The 18,479-nt window shown below is 35.9% G+C and overlaps 6 protein-coding genes across 6 annotated transcripts; 3 read left to right on the forward strand and 3 right to left on the reverse strand.

Annotated features, from left to right (window-relative positions):
- The first annotated feature begins 1,287 nt into the window (after nucleotides 1-1,287).
- On the forward strand, nucleotides 1,288-4,019 carry LOC103837540 (probable pectinesterase/pectinesterase inhibitor 64). Its single transcript, XM_009113899.3, has 2 exons — nucleotides 1,288-2,509; nucleotides 3,266-4,019. The coding sequence occupies exons 1-2, from the start codon at nucleotides 1,435-1,437 to the stop codon at nucleotides 3,952-3,954; spliced, it is 1,764 nt and encodes a 587-aa protein (XP_009112147.1). The 5' UTR covers nucleotides 1,288-1,434; the 3' UTR covers nucleotides 3,955-4,019.
- LOC103837539 (50S ribosomal protein L17) lies at nucleotides 3,955-5,220 on the reverse strand. The gene is made up of 6 exons (XM_009113898.3): nucleotides 5,074-5,220; nucleotides 4,934-4,988; nucleotides 4,749-4,799; nucleotides 4,504-4,595; nucleotides 4,340-4,417; nucleotides 3,955-4,271 (listed from the first exon to the last, which is right to left on the reverse strand). Exons 1-6 carry the CDS (start codon nucleotides 5,127-5,129, stop codon nucleotides 4,121-4,123), a joined length of 483 nt encoding a protein of 160 aa, XP_009112146.1. The 5' UTR covers nucleotides 5,130-5,220; the 3' UTR covers nucleotides 3,955-4,120.
- Nucleotides 5,221-5,478: 258 nt separating this feature from the next.
- On the forward strand, nucleotides 5,479-10,658 carry LOC103837541 (protein IDA-LIKE 2). The gene has a single exon (XM_033279345.1). It carries the CDS (start codon nucleotides 9,994-9,996, stop codon nucleotides 10,264-10,266), a length of 273 nt encoding a protein of 90 aa, XP_033135236.1. The 5' UTR covers nucleotides 5,479-9,993; the 3' UTR covers nucleotides 10,267-10,658.
- A 2,825-nt stretch (nucleotides 10,659-13,483) lies between these two features.
- LOC103837542 (50S ribosomal protein L15) lies at nucleotides 13,484-14,929 on the reverse strand. Its single transcript, XM_009113901.3, has 4 exons — nucleotides 14,445-14,929; nucleotides 14,151-14,234; nucleotides 13,983-14,072; nucleotides 13,484-13,909 (listed from the first exon to the last, which is right to left on the reverse strand). Exons 1-4 carry the CDS (start codon nucleotides 14,838-14,840, stop codon nucleotides 13,643-13,645), a joined length of 837 nt encoding a protein of 278 aa, XP_009112149.2. The 5' UTR covers nucleotides 14,841-14,929; the 3' UTR covers nucleotides 13,484-13,642.
- Nucleotides 14,930-15,003: 74 nt separating this feature from the next.
- LOC103837544 (protein BOLA2) lies at nucleotides 15,004-15,929 on the reverse strand. The gene is made up of 3 exons (XM_009113902.3): nucleotides 15,724-15,929; nucleotides 15,487-15,509; nucleotides 15,004-15,393 (listed from the first exon to the last, which is right to left on the reverse strand). The coding sequence occupies exons 1-3, from the start codon at nucleotides 15,784-15,786 to the stop codon at nucleotides 15,183-15,185; spliced, it is 297 nt and encodes a 98-aa protein (XP_009112150.1). The 5' UTR covers nucleotides 15,787-15,929; the 3' UTR covers nucleotides 15,004-15,182.
- On the forward strand, nucleotides 15,681-18,446 carry LOC103837545 (periaxin). Its single transcript, XM_009113903.3, has 3 exons — nucleotides 15,681-15,916; nucleotides 16,382-16,648; nucleotides 17,033-18,446. Exons 2-3 carry the CDS (start codon nucleotides 16,394-16,396, stop codon nucleotides 18,029-18,031), a joined length of 1,254 nt encoding a protein of 417 aa, XP_009112151.1. The 5' UTR covers nucleotides 15,681-15,916; nucleotides 16,382-16,393; the 3' UTR covers nucleotides 18,032-18,446.
- The last annotated feature ends 33 nt before the right edge of the window (nucleotides 18,447-18,479 follow it).

The raw sequence follows: 18,479 nt of genomic DNA on the forward strand, positions 1-18,479 counted from the left end.
TCTATCTTATTAAAACTCAAGTACAAAATTGGAGTGTTTGGAGAATTGAATAAGACTTTTAAAAATTTGGAGTGTTTGGAAACATGGATTGCAGTCTTTTAAAAAAAAAATATTTTTGTTTGAAAACAAGGATAGTAGTATTAAGAAAAAAAGTAATGGGCTTATGTTTTTTTAAAAAATTGAAAGTTATCTAGGCCACTTTAAAATATACCAAAATGGGTCAATCTAATTCCCTAAATTTTTTTTTCTAAACTAACCATAAAACAAAATTTAAACTTTATATACATATTTCAAATCAAAATAATAATTCAAATTTGATTTATATCAAAAATTGATTCAAAAATATACATATATTCAAAAATGGATTTTTACTAAACTATTTTTCAATAACCATTATAAAAAAATATTGTCAATATATATAAGAAAAATATAATACAAAGCCCAATTTGAAATACCAACTCAAATTATGGTTTTCATATTTCATATTAAATTTTAAAAATATAATATATGTAATTATTTATATGATGGTATGTATAAAATACTATTAATTATATGATTACTTATATGATGGTACATATAAAATACGATTAATTATATGATGATAAAATACGATATATAATAATGACTAGGGATGGGCTTTTGGATACCCATACGGGTTTAATTCTGATCGGTTTGTATTTTGGGTTTTCGGGGTCAAAGATTTCAGCCTTATTAGAATGTTTCTAAATTTTGGTTTGAGTTCGATTTGGATCTTTGTGGGTTTGATTTGGGTTTGGATAACTAATTTAAATTATTTTTAAAGTCTTAAATCATTATATATTTTAAATTTCTCAAAATGTATAAATAAAATAATATATTACGTATAAATTTGAATAACATATGTCATAATACTTAAACTTAACATATCAATTGGCTTGATTTAAAATTTTGGATACGAAATCAATAATTATTTTAAGTATTTTTGGTGATTTGAGTATACTTTAACTATTTCAGATATTTACTTTTGACTATCTATATATATTTTCAAGTATTTAAACCAATTTAAAAGTATCATTTTTGATGTTTTATATACGTTAAATCTAAAAATAATTAATATATATAAGTATATAAATCTATTTTTAGATAAATTCGGATACCTAAATACTTCGGTTCGGATCAGATTCGGTTCTCTAAATAACAAAATTTTGAATAATTAGAATATTTAATCAATTTATGTTTGGGTTTGGTACTATATCTTTGGATCGGTATCGGTTATGTTCTTCGGATTCATTTTTCCAAATCCTGATAATTACATGAAAAACAAATATCAATATATTTTTCAAAATATACATCCGCGCGCCTGCGCGGGTCAAAATCTAGTAAATACTTATACCTTTACCAGCCTGACCTTTACATACACACATATATATACACAAATATCTCTCTCTTCCTCCAATGGATTCTCCAAAACTCCCGCACTCTCTCTCCACCTCCTCCTCAACTCCATTAGCTTCCTCCGCCGTTAAACCTCACCGGAAAAACCTCCCTCCCCGTGCTTACATCCTCATCATCATCGCCGTATCCGCCATTCTACTCCTCCTCTTAACCCTCATTCTCTACGCCAACGTCTCCAAATCCTCCCACAACCGTCACAACACACCACAACAACCTCCCCCTCCTCCAACCGCTCAGATCCGCCTCGCATGTAACGCCACGCGTTTCCCAGACCACTGCTTCTCCTCCCTCTCTAAACCGGGTCTTGTCCCGCAAGATCCTAAACCGGTTCAGATCATCCACTCCGCGATCTCAGTCTCCTACGAGAGCCTCAAGTCCGGTCAGTCTCAGATCAAATCTATCCTAGACTCCTCCGCAGGGGATAAAAACCGCACGAACATCGCCACCATATGCTTAGAGATACTCTCTTACTCTCAGCACCGCACGGAGTCGTCAGACGTCGCGGTCACGAGCGGGGGAATCAAAGACGCACGTGCGTGGATGAGCGCAGCTCTCGCTTACCAGTACGACTGCTGGTCAGGTCTCAAAACCGTCAACGACACGAAGCAAGTCGTCGACACCATCACGTTCCTCGACGATCTCGTGAAACTCACGGGCACCGCTTTGAGCATGATGGTGTCCTTCGATAACTTCGGAGACGACGTCGTTTCGTGGATCCACCCAGCGACGGAACGAGACGGGTTTTGGGAGAAAACTGGACCGAGTTCCGGTCCGGTTAAGGAGGCTGGTTTGAGTTTTCCGTCCGGTTTAAAGGAAGACGTTACGGTGTGTAAAGACGGAGGGAAAGGGTGTGGCTATAAGACGGTGCAGGAAGCCGTTGACGCAGCGCCGGGAAGTAACGGAGACGTTAAGTTTGTGATAGGGATTAGAGAAGGCGTGTATGAGGAAACCGTTAGGGTTCCGTTTGAGAAAAAGAACGTCGTGTTCATCGGAGACGGGATGGGCAAAACGGTCATTACAGGGTCTTTGAATGTAGGGCAACCAGGGATGACAACGTACAACTCCGCAACTGTCGGTGAGTTAATATAAATGTTACTGTTTTCGGATAATAAAGTCAAACGCAAGTTTTGTTCTTTTCACTCTTGTCTCTTGTAGTAACCGAGTTTGGTCTGCCACGTCACAAAATATTTATTTTCAAAAAAAATCCACGTTTATAAAAAAGATTCAAATTTTTAATATTTTTAATAAATTACAAATTTCAACAAATATTATTGGGTTTATTTTCTATTGGTTAAAAACTTAAAAGGACAATTCTCTCAAATAGTTTATTTTAGTTTTTGTCACAAAAATAGTTTTCAAAAAATAAAATAACCAAAATAACCATTTTTATTTTGAAAATTTTAATTTTTTATTTTTAAAAACTTGAACTCATCTTAAAACCCAACCCCTTAACTCTAAACCCTAAGTCTTAGATTAGTTAACCCTAAGTATATAAATGCATATTTACCATTCAATAAAACTTATTTTGGTCATTTTTCTCTTTAGAGATCTATTTTTGTGAAAATAAACTAAAAATGATTATCTAAAGGAAATTTTCATTATATTATGAAATCATTATATAAAATAATGCACTGATAGTTACAGTTTAATCTGTTTTAATATATGTGAAATTTTAAAAATATATTTGAAACAGAATTATTTATTTTTATTTAATTTTAAAATTCAATCTTTTTTTTTTGAGCAATCTATGTCACTGATTGAATGCGACTGTTCTTGGTTCCACTAGAGACAGAACCCACGTGACTTAACATGTTTTTGGTTGTTTGTATAGGAGTTCTTGGCGATGGATTCATGGCACGTGATTTAACCATAGAGAACACGGCAGGAGCAGAGGCGCACCAAGCGGTAGCGTTTAGGTCAGACAGCGATTTCTCAATACTCGAAAACTGCGAGTTACTTGGGAACCAAGACACTCTTTACGCACACTCTCTACGCCAATTCTACAAACAATGTCGAATCCAAGGCAACGTAGACTTCATATTCGGCAACTCAGCTGCCGTGTTCCAAGATTGCAACATCCTAATCGCTTCAAAACATTCCAAACTAGGAGGAGGGGGAGCAAATAACGTCATCACGGCACACGGGAGGATCGACGCGGCGCAGTCCACAGGGTTCGTGTTCTTGAACTGTTCGGTTAACGGAACAGAGGAGTACATGAAGGAGTTTCAAGCTAACCCTAAGGGGCATAGGAACTACTTGGGGAGGCCGTGGAAGGAGTTTTCGAGGACGGTTTTTGTGAACTGTGATCTTGAGTCTTTGGTTAGTCCTGATGGATGGATGCCTTGGAGTGGTGATTTCGCGCTGAAGACTTTGTATTACGGTGAGTATAAGAACACAGGGACAGGATCGGTTAGGTCGAAGAGGGTTCCATGGAGTAGTGAGATACCTGAGAAGCATGTTGATGTTTACTCTGTAGCAAATTTTATTCAGGCTGATGAATGGCCTTCGATGTCTGCTTAATGTTTTAAAGGCCGTTTTAGGAAACTTACATTCAACCAAAATGGTAATAAGTTATTATTGTCAAACATGTATTGAATGATAGTGTAACAAACAAGGTATGGGTTCAAGGAGAAACAAAAACATGATCTCTTGGTGTGCGAGAGCAGAACAGAAGAGATGTTATTGTTTAAAGATCGGAATCAGAATTTTTCTCCTCCTTTGGTGGCGCGTACTGCCTCATGAGACGGGATCTAGCCCATGGGTCAAGCGGCACCCGTTGTGGCGGTTGAGGTGTTGGTGGGTTCGATTGTCTTAGCTCGTTCTCTCTATCGATAAACCTGTAAAAGAACAAGTTAGCTCACAATGTGAAGTTTGCAAAAATAAGAAAAGAGAGTTGTTTACTGACTCGATATAGGCCATTGGTGCAGCATCGCCAACTCGTATGCGAGTGCGAAGCATTCTCGTGTATCCACCAGCTCTATCTCTGTTTTAACACATAATATTACAGCTCATGAGACAAAGTACTTAGGAGGAGATTAGAAAGGACAAGCAGAGGGTTGGAAGATTCACTTGTATCGATAAGCAAACTCCGTGAAGATCTTGTGAATCACATCGTCTCCTCTAACAAACCCAGCAGCTCGCCTAGCTGCATCCAGTGAGCCCTGTAATCAAATCATTTTATCTCAACCAAATAAGAAATAATCTAAAACACTTATCCCAATGAGAGGTTAACACCAAGATTAGTGAGCACTTGAGCCTCAACTACAGTTCCAAAACCAACTATAGTGTGTCTAAGAAAATAACGAATCAATTACCTCTTTGCCGAGTTGAACCATGTTATCAGCAAGACGACGAACCTCTTTAGCCTGAAAAATTTAGTATTGTGCATATATATGATAAACATTATTAGGACAAGACACACTGCAAGTTCGAAGAAGTAACACCAGTGGCAGATCTAAACCCCTAGCTAAACCTCCAGATAAATAAATTAGATTAGTACCTTAGTGACAGTGGTCTCAATGCGCTCGTGTTTCACCAATTGAGATACCAGCGTCCTGACAAGAACCACACATCTAGATCAATCCAGATAAAGTTTAAAGAAATGTGCTAAGAAAACAAGAGGATCGACAATGAAGAAACCTGAGCATGGACATACGGTGACCCGTGTGCCGGCCGAGCTTCCTGAGCTTCGTCATTTCTGCGACGGCGAATCGATCGGAAAATGAGATTGAAGAAGAAGAAGAAGAACCCTACGAAGGTGATAAAACCCATCTCGTATGTTGCTGACCTTTTAACTTAGTAATGGGCCGAGCTTTTAAATTGTAAGCCCAATACAAGTATAAGCCCATTTTTCCAAATCTGTTAGTAGTATAAATGTGGCTCTCTTCAGTCTGAAGTTCATATTTTTTTTTTTGATATGCATATGTAATATCCAAGTAAACAATATCTAAGCATCTAGTACATTTCTCTCTCCCTCTATTCGTTTACATCGTATACATCGTTTAATAATGAATTGAACCATTACTAAACAGGTAACAAATATTACTATACGCCATTTACTAATCAGTTTCTATTATAGTGGTCAAAGTTAAACCAGGATATTCAAACCAAACACATTTATTGTGTTATGTTATGACAAAACTATTACGTGGCGACGAAAACAAAGGAAATTCACCGGTAGATGAGAGTTTAATAATAAACCGCTTCACAAACAAGTAAATGTTCAGTGTAGTATATAAAAAAAATGGGCATGTAAATGAATGTTCATGCAGATAAATTAAATGTCTGAAAAAACTGTATTAACTGCGATTGGTTCATGGAAAAGACCTAAAACATTAATTCATCTGAAAATCAAAAGGTAGCTAACGAACAAGTTAGTTCACCAAGTTGTCCGTCTCTTCTCCCCTTCCACACACGAATATGCATGAGTCAATTTATTATTTAACTTGTCACTTCAATATTTCTGTCAACTTAGGATCCAAGTTGTTTTACTGAAATTCAACGGAAGCAATTTCAACTACATTTATATTTGTTGTATCTTGTGCTGTGTGAGTAGCGGAGCCTAAAACTTTTTATACTAAGATCAAATATTTTTGGTGGAGTTAAATTTTCATTTTAAGTGGGATCCATAATTTTTTTCTCGAAGAAAATCAAACATTTTTAACGGTGGGGTCAGCTGATCCCACTACTACTACCCTGCCTCCTCCCCTGGCAGTGTCACAATGTTAGGTAGACACAATTTTTATGATTCATGACTCGTGATTCGACTCATGAGTCATGCCTCTCACCACCTTTGCCCCCGACCCCGACCCCGACCCCGACCGTTCCGTACACTATACGCATAGTCAAGAACGTAACTTTCATTTCTTCACAGATTTTTTCGCGCATGCTATCACGATCGCACGTGTATATATATTATACTCTTGAGTTTTGAGATTTTATACGTTTAACAAAGACATGTTACAAAAATAAAAAATACGTTTCACAAAGACAAAAGTTTAGTGTGTTTAATACAATTTTAACTGTTGATTTTTTTAAAACTTGTTTATCTTCTTACGGTATTAGTTAAAACAACTACTATTGAAATAAATTGATTTTTTTAAAAACAAATTGTATTAAAAAGATTATATTTGATATTCTAATTTTTTTTAAAAAATGTGTGAAGAACCTATAACTTGTATTTTCGTGGAACAAAAAGAATTTTGCGAATATGTCCATGTACATAATATGTTACCAAGCACACCCCAATACCACTAGTATTTAGCTGATACTGTATATGTGACACTACATTATATGAATCAATGGGTCCATTACTATACTTCACTATAAACCTGTACAACCAATTTAGGGATTAGCAAGAATTATCAGTCAGTTTTCGTGTTGGCGTGAAATAATGGGGAAGTAGGATTGCTAGATTTGTGATAGGCGTAGCTAAGACGTAGTTTGTCAGTGTTTGAAATAGTATAGAAAGGTATGGGACATAGTACAACTTTAGATTTCAACTGTTGTTACTGACATTACTACGACTCTTCTATTTTAGTTTACCTTTTGTTCTTCTACCTTATAGGAGCAGTATGGTGGTCATTTTTATGCATAACAAATAATTAAATAAGTTATGAACATATTAAAGACGTGATTGTAAAGGGTTCTAAGAAACAACCTAAGATAGTTTTACTTGTAAGTACTTTACCCATTAATCTTTCTTATTGTACCACAATATTTCTATTTATCGATGTCTTCCTATAAGGGTGAACGAAAAGTAATTACACCGTGCAATAAGTGAAGTGAAATCAAACCACACAGTTTTGTAGAGAGATAAAACTGCATAGAGAAAAGTTCCCCGGCCGACGGCGAGGCTCCTTTAGCCACCGTCGGTCCGGTTATGTTTTTCAAGTTTTTAAACGGGGATTTAGGTGTTTAGATCTTTAGTTTGTGGATCTGTTGGGTTTAGTCTCGGCGGCGCACCTATCTACGGTGGCCGTCCGATTTTGTCCCGGGAGGTGATGGCTTTCTCAGCATCTTCTTCGCCGGTTTCTGTTTCCGGGAGTCGGTGGCTTCGTCAGCACCGAGATCGCCGGTTTTGGTTCCGGGAGGCGGTGGCTCTCTTAGCACCGCTAGCGCCGGCAAGTTTCTCGAGTTACCTCACCGCGATCTACGAATCCGAGCCTCTCTTGTTCATCTGGCTCTCGTCTCTGAATCTGGTTCCGCATGCATGTATGTCGGAGATGATGAGCGATTGTAGCCGGGTTTATTCTCTATTAAAATCGTAGATCCGGTTAGTTATGAGTCTCGGTGTGCGTTGGTTGCATTCGAGTTGTGGTGGAAAGGTGGGTTTGAATGGTCTCGGCTCAATTCCGATGACGGCGCAGTGGTTAGGCGTCGTATCGCGGAAGCTGGAGCCGCAGGAAGAAGATAGGGAGGCGCGCGCTTCGCGCGGATCGAGCGGCGTTGCCCTAGCTAGGGTTTTCGGAATTTGGGCCTGTTGGGCCATTATGGCAGTTGTGTTTTTTAATGTATTTGGGCTTTTGTAGTTTTTCTTTGTATGGTTTGGGCTCTGCCCTTTTGGGTTTTTTACCCCTTTTAATTAATAAATTCAGATGGAAAAAAAAAAAAAAAGTAATTACACCGTGCAAGCGTAACGAAAACGTTGAATTGAATAAAATTCACTAACTCTATTGACATTATTTAAATAAAAGACTAAAATAGCAAGAACGGTGATTGACATATTCACTGTTTTCATACGTGTCTATGCAAAATATAGTAAAAAGATATGCATTTCAAGTAGCTTAGATTGAGGAAGATTTTGCAATAAAGTTTGAATAGTTGTTATGCTGTGACATGGTTATAATCGGTCACTATATTTAGACCGGGGCCTATCATATTCTCCCTCAAACAAAAAATCTAATACATTTAATATAATTGTGATAATATTAACTTTATAAAAAGCTTCGAGTCTTTGACATAACATACAAAAGGCCTTACCTTGTGATATCACTTTAAATTATTATTTCTCTTTGCCCATTCTCTCCGTTCTTTCTTTTTCATTGAGCATAGGTAATGAAATCATACATTTAACATATATATGCATTTGTTGCAACAAATGAATCTAGCTTTCTTTGTTATAATTTTTGTTTGTCAATTATGATATCGATAATTACAAAGAACAAAAGAGCCGCTTTAAGGAAAACAAACTTATTGATATAAATAACGAAACACGCGATCAAGGATCAACCAACATTAATATTCAGTTTTTTTTTTCTAAACCTGTTTCAACAATCTCTACTACACAAACTCAATTTTACCTTTTTAGTTTTTTTTACTGATTTAATCAATAATTTTACTAAACAAGAGAGTTATGATATAATCCTCCCCAAAGCACTCTAGCTTTATGTTTACAATGTTACTTTTGTCCATATATAATAACTCAAGTATCATATGCAGAAAAGAGAATATTTCCTAAGCAACTATTCACAAGTGAAAAACACATTATTGTGCCGTAAAAACGTCTTTTCTCAATCCCACTATAGGACTATTTAGATAATAAATATTATGACAAATGTATAACAGTTTCTAAGCTTACCGTACATTGTTGTAACATTACGGTAGTATTGTTGATGATGTAAGAAAAATGGATGGGATGTTTCATAATTTCAAATAACTTTCTCATAATAGCGACAGACGAAAGGAGGCAAACCATGCGCACATCACATCACCTCTTCAAGTCTTTGAATTTCCGTGTTACGAACATGGAGGTGATTCTATTTCTTACGTGTTTGTGTATGAACTTTTTTTTTTTTGCTAAAATTTGGTGCTTGTCTATCAACTTGATGAGGAGTAATGTTGATGAAACAGCTTGCTCAGGTCATAAAAATGTATGCTCTGCTTCTTCTTTTTTTACTGCGACAAAAGTAATACTGGGTTTCAAACCTAAATGTCAATTGTTAGAAAAAAAAACTAAATGTCTACAATTAAGCAGCTTCATTGGTTGGAAACTGCTAAAGTTTCTAAAAGGAAAAAAATTAATATTATAATAAATTAATTACATTTTATTTTTTTAAAACCAATCAAAACATCTATTTCATTCTACTTGATTGACATTTGTCCACTAAAGTTTTAACTTTTAAGTAGTTTTTGTAAACCTCTAAAAACAGAACTTTTGTGCACATTCTCTCCTAAATTTGTTTTTTTTTTTGTTAAGTTTAGAACTCCTCTAGAGTCCACAGTTAAAGGTGCTCTAGTCTAAAAAAACTAACCCCAAACAGAACTTCGGCGTGTAGACCAAATGTACCACCTGACAACAAGTCTACAACTACTTGCGTGGTTCGTGATTTATTCAAGGACCGATTATAAAAATATCAGAAGTAATTAAATACAGTAAAGAACAACCTCTTAGTCAGATTCTCTCTCTCTCAACATCTATCTGCCCATATTTCTTGCTTTCAACAAATTCATTCACCAATTTCCTTTTGTCCCATCAACAACAAACAAAATACTAAGTCCTTTCACATATATTAAAACCACTTCACCACAAACCCTTACACAAGAAACCTTTATTCAACAATGTCCTCTCAAAACCGCAGATCAAGAAACCATTTCGTATTATATGCAAAAATATTTTTTCTTTTTCTTGTTCTTGGATTATGCAATGGAGCAAGAACAAGTGAGAACAACGTCTTCAACTATAAATCACACAAAGAAGTTCACCACGTCGTTTCTTCTTCATCTCAACAGTTCTTGGGATTCTTACCACGTCACTTCCCAATTCCAGCTTCTGGTCCCTCTAAAAAACACAATGATATTGGTTTACTTAGTTGCGATCGATCTTCTCCGTGAAAAGCTTTTAAAGGTCATCATGAATTCCTTTTTATTTTCTTTTAATTATTTCTCTATTTTTTATATAGTATAGTTTCTTGTGTAAATGGTTTTTTTTTTTTGGTTTGTGATGCCAAGAAAATGGAGTTTTGGTTTGATTCTTGTCAACGATGCAAAACATATACAATCTATTATCTATGGTTAACCTGTAACTGAATGTTGTAATTTTGTTTTTGGATGACTCGTATTTGTAATGTTGCATGCATTAAATTATTATAGCGTGTGGTGTTCTTAATAATACTAGGGGGTTGTCCGCGCTTCGCGCGGATTTATTAGTTAGTTATTGTGTGTATGTTTGATCTGGTTGTTCTTTGTTCCGACTACGTGTATATTGATGTATAAGGTTGTGTTAATTGTGGGGGTGGTATGGATAATGTATAGTTAGAAGTAGGCCTGGGCAAAATAACCGGAACCAAAGAACCGAACCGAAATACCCGAAACCGAAACCGGATCAATATCTTCAAATACCCGAACGGTTCTTATATTTTTATATCCGAAATAACCGAACCGAGAACTGAACGGGTACCCGAATATATAAAAATATTCATTATATATACATATAACATCACTAAATATATATTTTTTAATTTAAAATTCTATTAAAGTATCTGAAAATAGTTGAGTATAACTAAATAATTATAAAGTATCCAAACTACCCGAAAGTATCTGAAACTATCCGGATAGTTTTATCCGAAATATCCAAAGCAATCCAAGATATCCAAAATCTTTATCTAAATCATCCTAATTATTTGATATTTTACCTTAAATAACCGATATTTTTTCCAAATTATCCGAACTACCCAAACTATCCGAGCCCGAACCGGATCCAAATGAGAACCGAACTTTTTTCGGATATTTTCCGGTTCCTGCATTTACTATCCGAACCGAACCGAACCCGAAACTACCCGAACCAAACCGAATCGAAAATAGATCAAGTACTAAATGGATCATCTAGCCCCTATCCAAACTATCTGAAACCCGAAATACCCGAACCGAACCAAACCGATACCCGAAATGCGCAGACCTAGTTGGGAGTTTGAAATCTTGTTAGTGGTATAGCTTTTGCGTTTTGTTCTTTTCTTCTTTTAGTGATTTGAAATGGGCCTTGTGTTATAAAAAAATAATTTATTATTGCTGTAATAATATTTGGTTGAAGACATTTTTTTACTATATTCTGTTAGACTCTAGTATAAGTTTCATTATTAGATTTAGTTGTATTTTTAGTCGGCCCTGTTGTTTGCCTTTAAATTTTTTATATTGAACGTGTATAAATTCTAAAAAATTTAAAATTAAAGGAGTATTATTGAGAAGTCATCAATATGATTTTAATGTATGTATACGTAAACACAAATTATAAATGCAGAATCATTAGCCAGTATATCTGTGCAGACCATTGTAAATTTGAATGATGATACTAAATTTTGTATTTGATTTTTCCATAACTTTTTTGCCAAGTTTTTTAAATTTGCAAAATGATTTATGTAGAGTAAGATTGGACCAAGTTTTTTTCTTAAGAATCTAAACCTCTACCAAGAAATGTAACCGGTAAAGATAGTTCCAATAATTTAAAGTAAATGGGAGAAGTCTTAAATGAAACCAATATTGAAAAACAATCCGTATCTATGGGTTTTGTATTGTTGATGAACTCAATTGCAGGAAGGTAAATGTTGTGATCAAAATGAAGAAACTGGGTGAGGGGAGTGTGTGGTGGGGATGGATTAACCATTCCTATCTGTTACTTCATTCTTCATACGCACCTGCAGTGTGTTTTTTTTTTGTTAATCTATTTGACCTTTTTGGCTGCGAGATTATATAACCCATATATTTCAAGTAAACGTAAGTCAGAACGTCTGCTGTTCTGTTTTGAATAATGTTCAAGCATTTTTTTGTTTTCCAGGGCAGTTGCTACACGTTGTTACATTTTAATGTTAAAACGTTGAAGTTTTTATTTGCCTATATTTCTTACGAATGAGAACTTTGTTAACGGATAAGTAAATAAACGACGTATAGTGAGTTGTTTCTATGATCGTCGGGTTAGAGGGTTGAGTAATTAATGCACGCGACCTATTACTGGCGTCGTTATGTGAAGCTCATGTTTGTAAAATAAAATGGTTTCTCCGTTCATTTGATTGGTATAGGTGGTTTAAGCTAAGTATTAAAAAGTCTGATTAGGATTATGAAAGTAAATAACCTTTTTTAGAGTTTGAGATTAAAATAAAAGAGGAATTTTGAGTCACATCACATTTGTTCAGCCTATTAGAAATGAAACATGTTCTTCAATCCACATTACGTGCATGTGGATCGCAAGTATTGAGCATGAAGCTGTGGTCTGTGGACTACCCCACATCACCATTTGCAGATATCATGTGAAAGCATTAATAAATCAATTATTATATCTGAGTTTGTGACGCGAGATGTGAAAAAATAGTTTGGGCCGCAATATGTTATAAGCAATTAGAGAAAATCTTATTGGATGAGTAATGTCCAGTGTATGTCGATCGAAACAAACATCAAGTCTAAAGTAAAATGAAGCATATAATACTGAGCAACCAAAACACGTGCTGTATGCTTAAATTTTAATATGTGAAGAGATTTTTATAATTATTATTCGTTAACCTTAATTTTTCATACTTCCTCAGGACTTGAGTTTACTTTCTGGCCACGTGAATTTCTGGAAGACCAACCCACAAAATTAATTGGGCTCGGATATATGTTGCAATAGTTTACTTTTGGGCTGGAGAATATGTTAAATGACATGTATTGGTCCTGAATATTTTAGGTGAAGTGGACACTCTTAGAAGCCACAAAATTAGTTCCTTTTATATAGTAGGATACATACCTTTGTTCTTGTTATTACGATCAACTCAAGTTAAAACATCAAAGTATACAATTAGTCCGAAAATGACTTTGACAAAGACTACTCTGTGTTTGTGGAAAACTGGCCAAATCTTTCATCTTTGAAGAGAACTGATATATGTAACTTTGCTATAAAGTTCGATGCTGATTGGGATTGAGATATATGATCGACTTTTTTGGGTTCTATTTATTTTTTTGATTGTAAGTTTGTAACCAATAATGTCTTTTTTAAATGTCAATCATGATTTACTGATCACGGACAACAACAGTTTGCATACATGCATCTCGTTTATATAGACGTTCTAAATCATCGACAAGTAAAGATGCTAACGAGCTTATGACCAAGTAAATTTTTTAACGAGGATGACATTATTTGGTACAACAGAAATCCGCTATGCTCAAATTTTCTTGTAAGAGCATGACCAAGAAACACACAAAGAACTCAAAATGAGACACTAAACGTTAAGAACTAAACAGAAAATCATGATTCAACAGGAGATTCGACTTTGTTTTCCTCAGCTGAAAAAAACGGGATGGGTTTCTTCGGAGCGGGAAGACGTCCGATGCTATCGACCCTATCTTGTTGTTTAGGAGGTGGTCTCGCCGCTTTTGGCAATAGCCTTCCTTTCTTCTCAAACCATTCCGGTTTAAGCAATGCCCTCAAGCCCAGTTTGTTGTAATACACCCTCCTCACTGATCCTCCTGCTGCTTCCACCACTTCTTTGGCCCTAACAGTCACTCTCGAAACCTGTAATTAAACATGCCATTTCCAATTAGTCCAAAGACTGATGGCAAATGACTAGTGTAATTCAAACGGTAACCTCAAAATGAAGTGGCCATTTGATCTCATCAGCACCACGACCCATTAGTCTTACTCCGTCTTCTATTTGCTTCCCTATGGCTCCCACATCCTGCACATCAGCGTTAATCATTTGGTGAGAAACAGACACATGTGTGACTGAATCAAAGAGTGTGGAGTGTGACCAAACCTTGAGAGTCTTCATCGTGATCAACTCATGCGAATCAATCTCCCCAGCGTTTATGAGTTTAGCGATCTTCCCAAGACCAACAGGCTGCAGCATCACACAACAACCATATACACATCTTTAGTTGCTAAAATTCACAAGCAGCTAAAAGAATGACCTTTATGATTTAGATTCCCATACTCGACCTAATCTAACAAACCCACCACAATCCTATAATCATCAAGTCCTCCGAACCAACAAAATCAGAACTTTCGATAACCCAATAACCTCTTCCCGCGAAAGGCGCGAACTTTATACCTGAAAATGAAGCTTAAACTTGTTCTTGAAGCCACGTTTGGGTAAACGACGTCGTAAAGGAGTCTGCCCACCTTCGAAACCAAACTTCATCGTCCCTCTCGCCTTCTGCCCCTTGTGACCTCGTCCCGCAGTTTTACCTTTACCCGACCCGATACCTCTTCCTTTCCTCGTCTTCAGCTTCCTCGGCACATTGTCTCTCAGATCGTTCAAGCTCAGTAAACTGTACGCCCTGATCCCCTGAAACGACCTTGCAAAGGTAGGAGTCTGAGTAAGGATCGGAGATCGACGGCATTGGAGAAGCGGCGAAGAGGTGACGAATCTGGGTTTGGAGGCGTGGTGAATCGATGAATTGAGGAGTGATGTTGAAATGATCGAAGAGATTCTTCTTCGAATCATCTTTTTCGTTTGCAGATTTCGATTTGGGGATTTAGGGTTTATGAGAGATTTCAGTTTGCTATTACGTTTCAGGTTGAGATCTTGCTGCTGCTGTCATTGGGCTTCTTCGTTCATTATCAATCTTAAGGCCTTTTAACGGCCCAGTTAATTTAAAACCACGTCGTTTTGAGCTAAAACCCGCATCTTCAGGTTTGGTGGTTTTATTGTTATCGAATTCATAACTTATTCAGCAGTAGATGCTTTTTATATTAACTACAAGCTTCTTTAGTTACCTTGTCACAAGGTCAAAGTCAATAGCTTTTTTTTTATCTTAGTAAGATAAGGTTTGTTGTTGTTTTGTTGTCAAGCATCTGTGGTTGAAGTTGTTGCTGTTGTTGGAGAGTCTTGTGGAGTTGGATTCCACTGCTGTGGAGTCTGAGCTTTCTTTATAGAGAGAGCATGGATCTCTTTCATCTCTTCTTCAAGAGCAGCGTTCACCATGCGGTGCCTCTCTAGCAATCTCTTCCCTTCAAACTCTTCCGAGACTATCTCAACAGCAAAACTCGCGCCGCAGCTATAAAAAAAGCTAAGTTTATAAGATTTGAGAAACTGGAGAAAAAGATTGCTAATTATTGAAGTTGATGGTTTATAGTGTTATGAACTTTACCCTCCAGATGTGTCAATGACTTCCTTGTATACACAAAAGAAAAACAAAGCCAGTGAGTGATAATATGTACATAGAAAAATCAGAAAGATAAACTTATTAAGATCAGATGTTTCACAAAATTCAAAGGATGCATGTCTGATGGATCAAAGATAAATTTTTCTGTTACTAATTAATTGTAGTTGTAGACAAATATACAGTAACCATAAACAGACAAGTAGCAGGTATTGATAGACTTACCAGATGAACAGGATTGAGTTTGGAAGTCAAAGAAGCTTCGACTTGCTCCTTGGTCACACCCATCTTCTCTCTGCGTAAATGTTATGCAGAGTTTGCAAAAGCATTTGTCCCTTGGTGTGAGAATCCTCTGTGTGCTCTAAATGGACCCGGTTCGAATATATTCGATACTATCCATAAACACATCACAAACCAAGTAAGTTATTTTCTTCTAATGGGCTGATGATGTCCATTTAGTTTCCGTCCATTTTCCGATTTAACTTTAACGTAACGTTTATATGTCCATGCATAAGGACAATTAAGATACAAAGATAAATGAATCAGCCAATATGGAAATATAATTATTTATTTCCCTTGTTGTGTAATATCCCCTGCTTGATTCAGTATCAAAAACATTGAATATGCTTCCAAATAAATATATTTGAATATATATTCTACTACAAAACATATCAATTTACGTCGTCTTAGGAAACCCTTATTTAATCAAATCTTTGTCTCTCTTTCTGGCCGCAGAGAGTTTATCGGACATAAATCTTCTTTGACCATCCTTTCTCACGTCCATTTATCTCTCTCTTGGGAGATAAAAAGAACTTTTTTAAGATAAAGATTTTTTTCTTTTATCATTACCTAACGCAAGAAAACAAAAAAAATAAAAATCTAGGCGTTTGGCGAGATGGGAAACTGTGCCACCAAGCCAAAGGTTCTCAAAGATTCCGAGGAGGATATGGTTCCGGTTGAGAGAGATATGGCGGCTCCGAGTGATCATAACAAGGTTACGGCGGAAAAGAGCCAGAACAATGCTCCTAACGAGGCGGTTGATGCAGCTGCTACGGCACGACGGAGCGAGAAAGGAAAAGAGATTCTGGTTGAAGATGATGTGAAGAAGGAACATGGCAAAAGCCAATCTCTCAGTCCCTTATTTCATGAGGTAACGTTTTCCACATTTATCAGTACGTAAATCATTTAAATGTTTGTTTTTAGCAAAAAATGGCTGTTTTGAATTCTCAAAAAAAATAAGAAACATGTCTGTTTTAAAAATAAATATTTTTACAAGAGGTTTTATTTATTCTTGGAAATACTTCATTTTTATTTCCGAACATACAACCTTGTTTAAGAATCGTTAGATATAACTTCATATTTGATAAAAATAAATGATATCTTCTTATGAATTAGGACATGATCAAAAGATAAAAGCTTTACTTGCGTTCTAAGTTTCAAAGACTCATTTAAAAAAATAATTAGAAATATTTATATAAAAAATATAGTTCTACGCAAGGGAAATGATAATGTTTATGAGTATTTTTCTATACAGGACAAAGTAATAGGAAAAGAGGTAACCGATATTACTCCCACAAAACCTGAGTCCAATGACAAAACTGGTGCTTCTTCAGAGGTTACAAAGCTTGATGATGCTTCTCCTTTGATGGCTACTAATGTAAAAGCTCCAGAATCCTTTGACGTTCAAACTCGAAATGATCTTGAAGTCAAGATTCCAAAAGATTCCCAGGTTAAGACTCCTGAAACGCCTAAAGCTAAGGAGGCTGAAGAACAAGAAGTTCATTTTTCAGAGAATTGGGAGGTTAAGTTTCCAGAGGAATTGGAAACTAACACAGCATCAGGAGTTGTTAAGGTTAAAGAAGAGTCAAAACCTCCACAAGTTTCTAAGGTTTCTGCTCCTGAATTATCTGACGTGAAGGTTACGAAAGAGTCAGTTGTTCCTAAGGTATTGGAAGATAAGAATGTTCAAGAAGTTTCTGAGGCTCCTACTCTTCCTGAATTGTCCAACACTAAGGTTACAAAAGAATCTGATGTCCCTAATAAGGTCTTTGAGGATAAGAATGTTCCAGAAAATTCCGAGGTTCATGCTCCTCCTGAATTGTCTGACATAAAGGTTACAAAAGAGTCAAATTTTCCTGAGGTCTTGGAAGATAAGAATGTTCTCAAGACTGATGAAGTTAAAGCTGCAGAGTCAGAGCTTCTGAAGGTTTCAGAGGTTAAATCTTCAGAGGATTTAGAGATTAAAGTTCCAAAAGTTTTTGAAGTCAAAAATCCTGGAACGTCTAATGTTAAGGTTGAAACAAAGGTTAAGACTGATCAAGAAGCATCTCAAGTTAATACTGGAGAAGATACAGAGGTTCCAGAGTTTCTAGATGCTCAAGAGAAGATTGATAAAGCTGAAGCTCAGATTCTTGAGGACATTAAAGTGACAGAAGATAAAGAGATTATGATGTCTGAAAATGAAGAAGAAAAAGGTTTGTCTATTGAGAAGAAAGTCAAAGAGTCTACACTATCTGATTTAGATAGCAAATGAGTTACAAAAGAGACCGAGAAGGGTTAGCATCTTCTTATAGGAAATTTCAGTTTGTGTTTTTGAAATCTCCTTTGTTTTTTTTTTTAATTTTTGTTTTTCTAATTATGGGGGATAATTAGTCTATTTGCATGTCTCCAAGTTGTAATTATGTTGATACCTTGTCCCTGGGCTCATGTTGAAGGCCCTTATCCGTCTAGATTTGGGGTTACCATTTCATGCAAGAGTCCAAGACCATTCTCATCTCTTCTTGTTGGTTCATGGCCACTTGTCATTGGACTGGACGAACCTTCTATTTCCCTTAAGTGATTCTCTCTTGGCTTCTTGTTTTATTTTTCTGTTCTACAGAATAATTCAACACGATCTTATTTAGTTGTTAGTTTTAATTTCTTATAAATGGGAGAAAAAATCACTAGTTTTTTTTTGTTGTGATTTATTCAACTAGTAAATG

The sequence above is a fragment of the Brassica rapa genome, chromosome A09 (genome assembly GCF_000309985.2).
Source record: "Brassica rapa cultivar Chiifu-401-42 chromosome A09, CAAS_Brap_v3.01, whole genome shotgun sequence".
In the NCBI taxonomy this organism is placed as follows: Eukaryota; Viridiplantae; Streptophyta; class Magnoliopsida; order Brassicales; family Brassicaceae; genus Brassica; species Brassica rapa.

Excerpts from the sequence above, each read along its gene's own strand:
- LOC103837540 (XM_009113899.3), top strand. The coding sequence starts at position 1,435 with ATGGATTCTCCAAAACTCCCGCACTCTCTCTCCACCTCCTCCTCAACT. Across the intron at positions 2,510-3,265 it reads GTACAACTCCGCAACTGTCG|GAGTTCTTGGCGATGGATTC; the intron begins GTGAGTTAATAT and ends TTGTTTGTATAG.
- LOC103837539 (XM_009113898.3), bottom strand. The coding sequence starts at position 5,129 with ATGACGAAGCTCAGGAAGCTCGGCCGGCACACGGGTCACCGTATGTCC. Across the intron at positions 4,989-5,073 it reads CACCGTATGTCCATGCTCAG|GACGCTGGTATCTCAATTGG; the intron begins GTTTCTTCATTG and ends GGTTCTTGTCAG. Across the intron at positions 4,596-4,748 it reads TGGTTCAACTCGGCAAAGAG|GGCTCACTGGATGCAGCTAG; the intron begins GTAATTGATTCG and ends ATTTGATTACAG.
- LOC103837541 (XM_033279345.1), top strand. The coding sequence starts at position 9,994 with ATGTCCTCTCAAAACCGCAGATCAAGAAACCATTTCGTATTATATGCA.
- LOC103837542 (XM_009113901.3), bottom strand. The coding sequence starts at position 14,840 with ATGATTCGAAGAAGAATCTCTTCGATCATTTCAACATCACTCCTCAAT. Across the intron at positions 14,235-14,444 it reads AGTTTAAGCTTCATTTTCAG|CCTGTTGGTCTTGGGAAGAT; the intron begins GTATAAAGTTCG and ends GTGATGCTGCAG. Across the intron at positions 13,910-13,982 it reads AATGGCCACTTCATTTTGAG|GTTTCGAGAGTGACTGTTAG; the intron begins GTTACCGTTTGA and ends GTTTAATTACAG.
- LOC103837544 (XM_009113902.3), bottom strand. The coding sequence starts at position 15,786 with ATGGGTGTGACCAAGGAGCAAGTCGAAGCTTCTTTGACTTCCAAACTC. Across the intron at positions 15,510-15,723 it reads AACTCAATCCTGTTCATCTG|GAAGTCATTGACACATCTGG; the intron begins GTAAGTCTATCA and ends TGTGTATACAAG. Across the intron at positions 15,394-15,486 it reads GTCATTGACACATCTGGAGG|CTGCGGCGCGAGTTTTGCTG; the intron begins GTAAAGTTCATA and ends CTTTTTTTATAG.
- LOC103837545 (XM_009113903.3), top strand. The coding sequence starts at position 16,394 with ATGGGAAACTGTGCCACCAAGCCAAAGGTTCTCAAAGATTCCGAGGAG. Across the intron at positions 16,649-17,032 it reads TCAGTCCCTTATTTCATGAG|GACAAAGTAATAGGAAAAGA; the intron begins GTAACGTTTTCC and ends TTTTCTATACAG.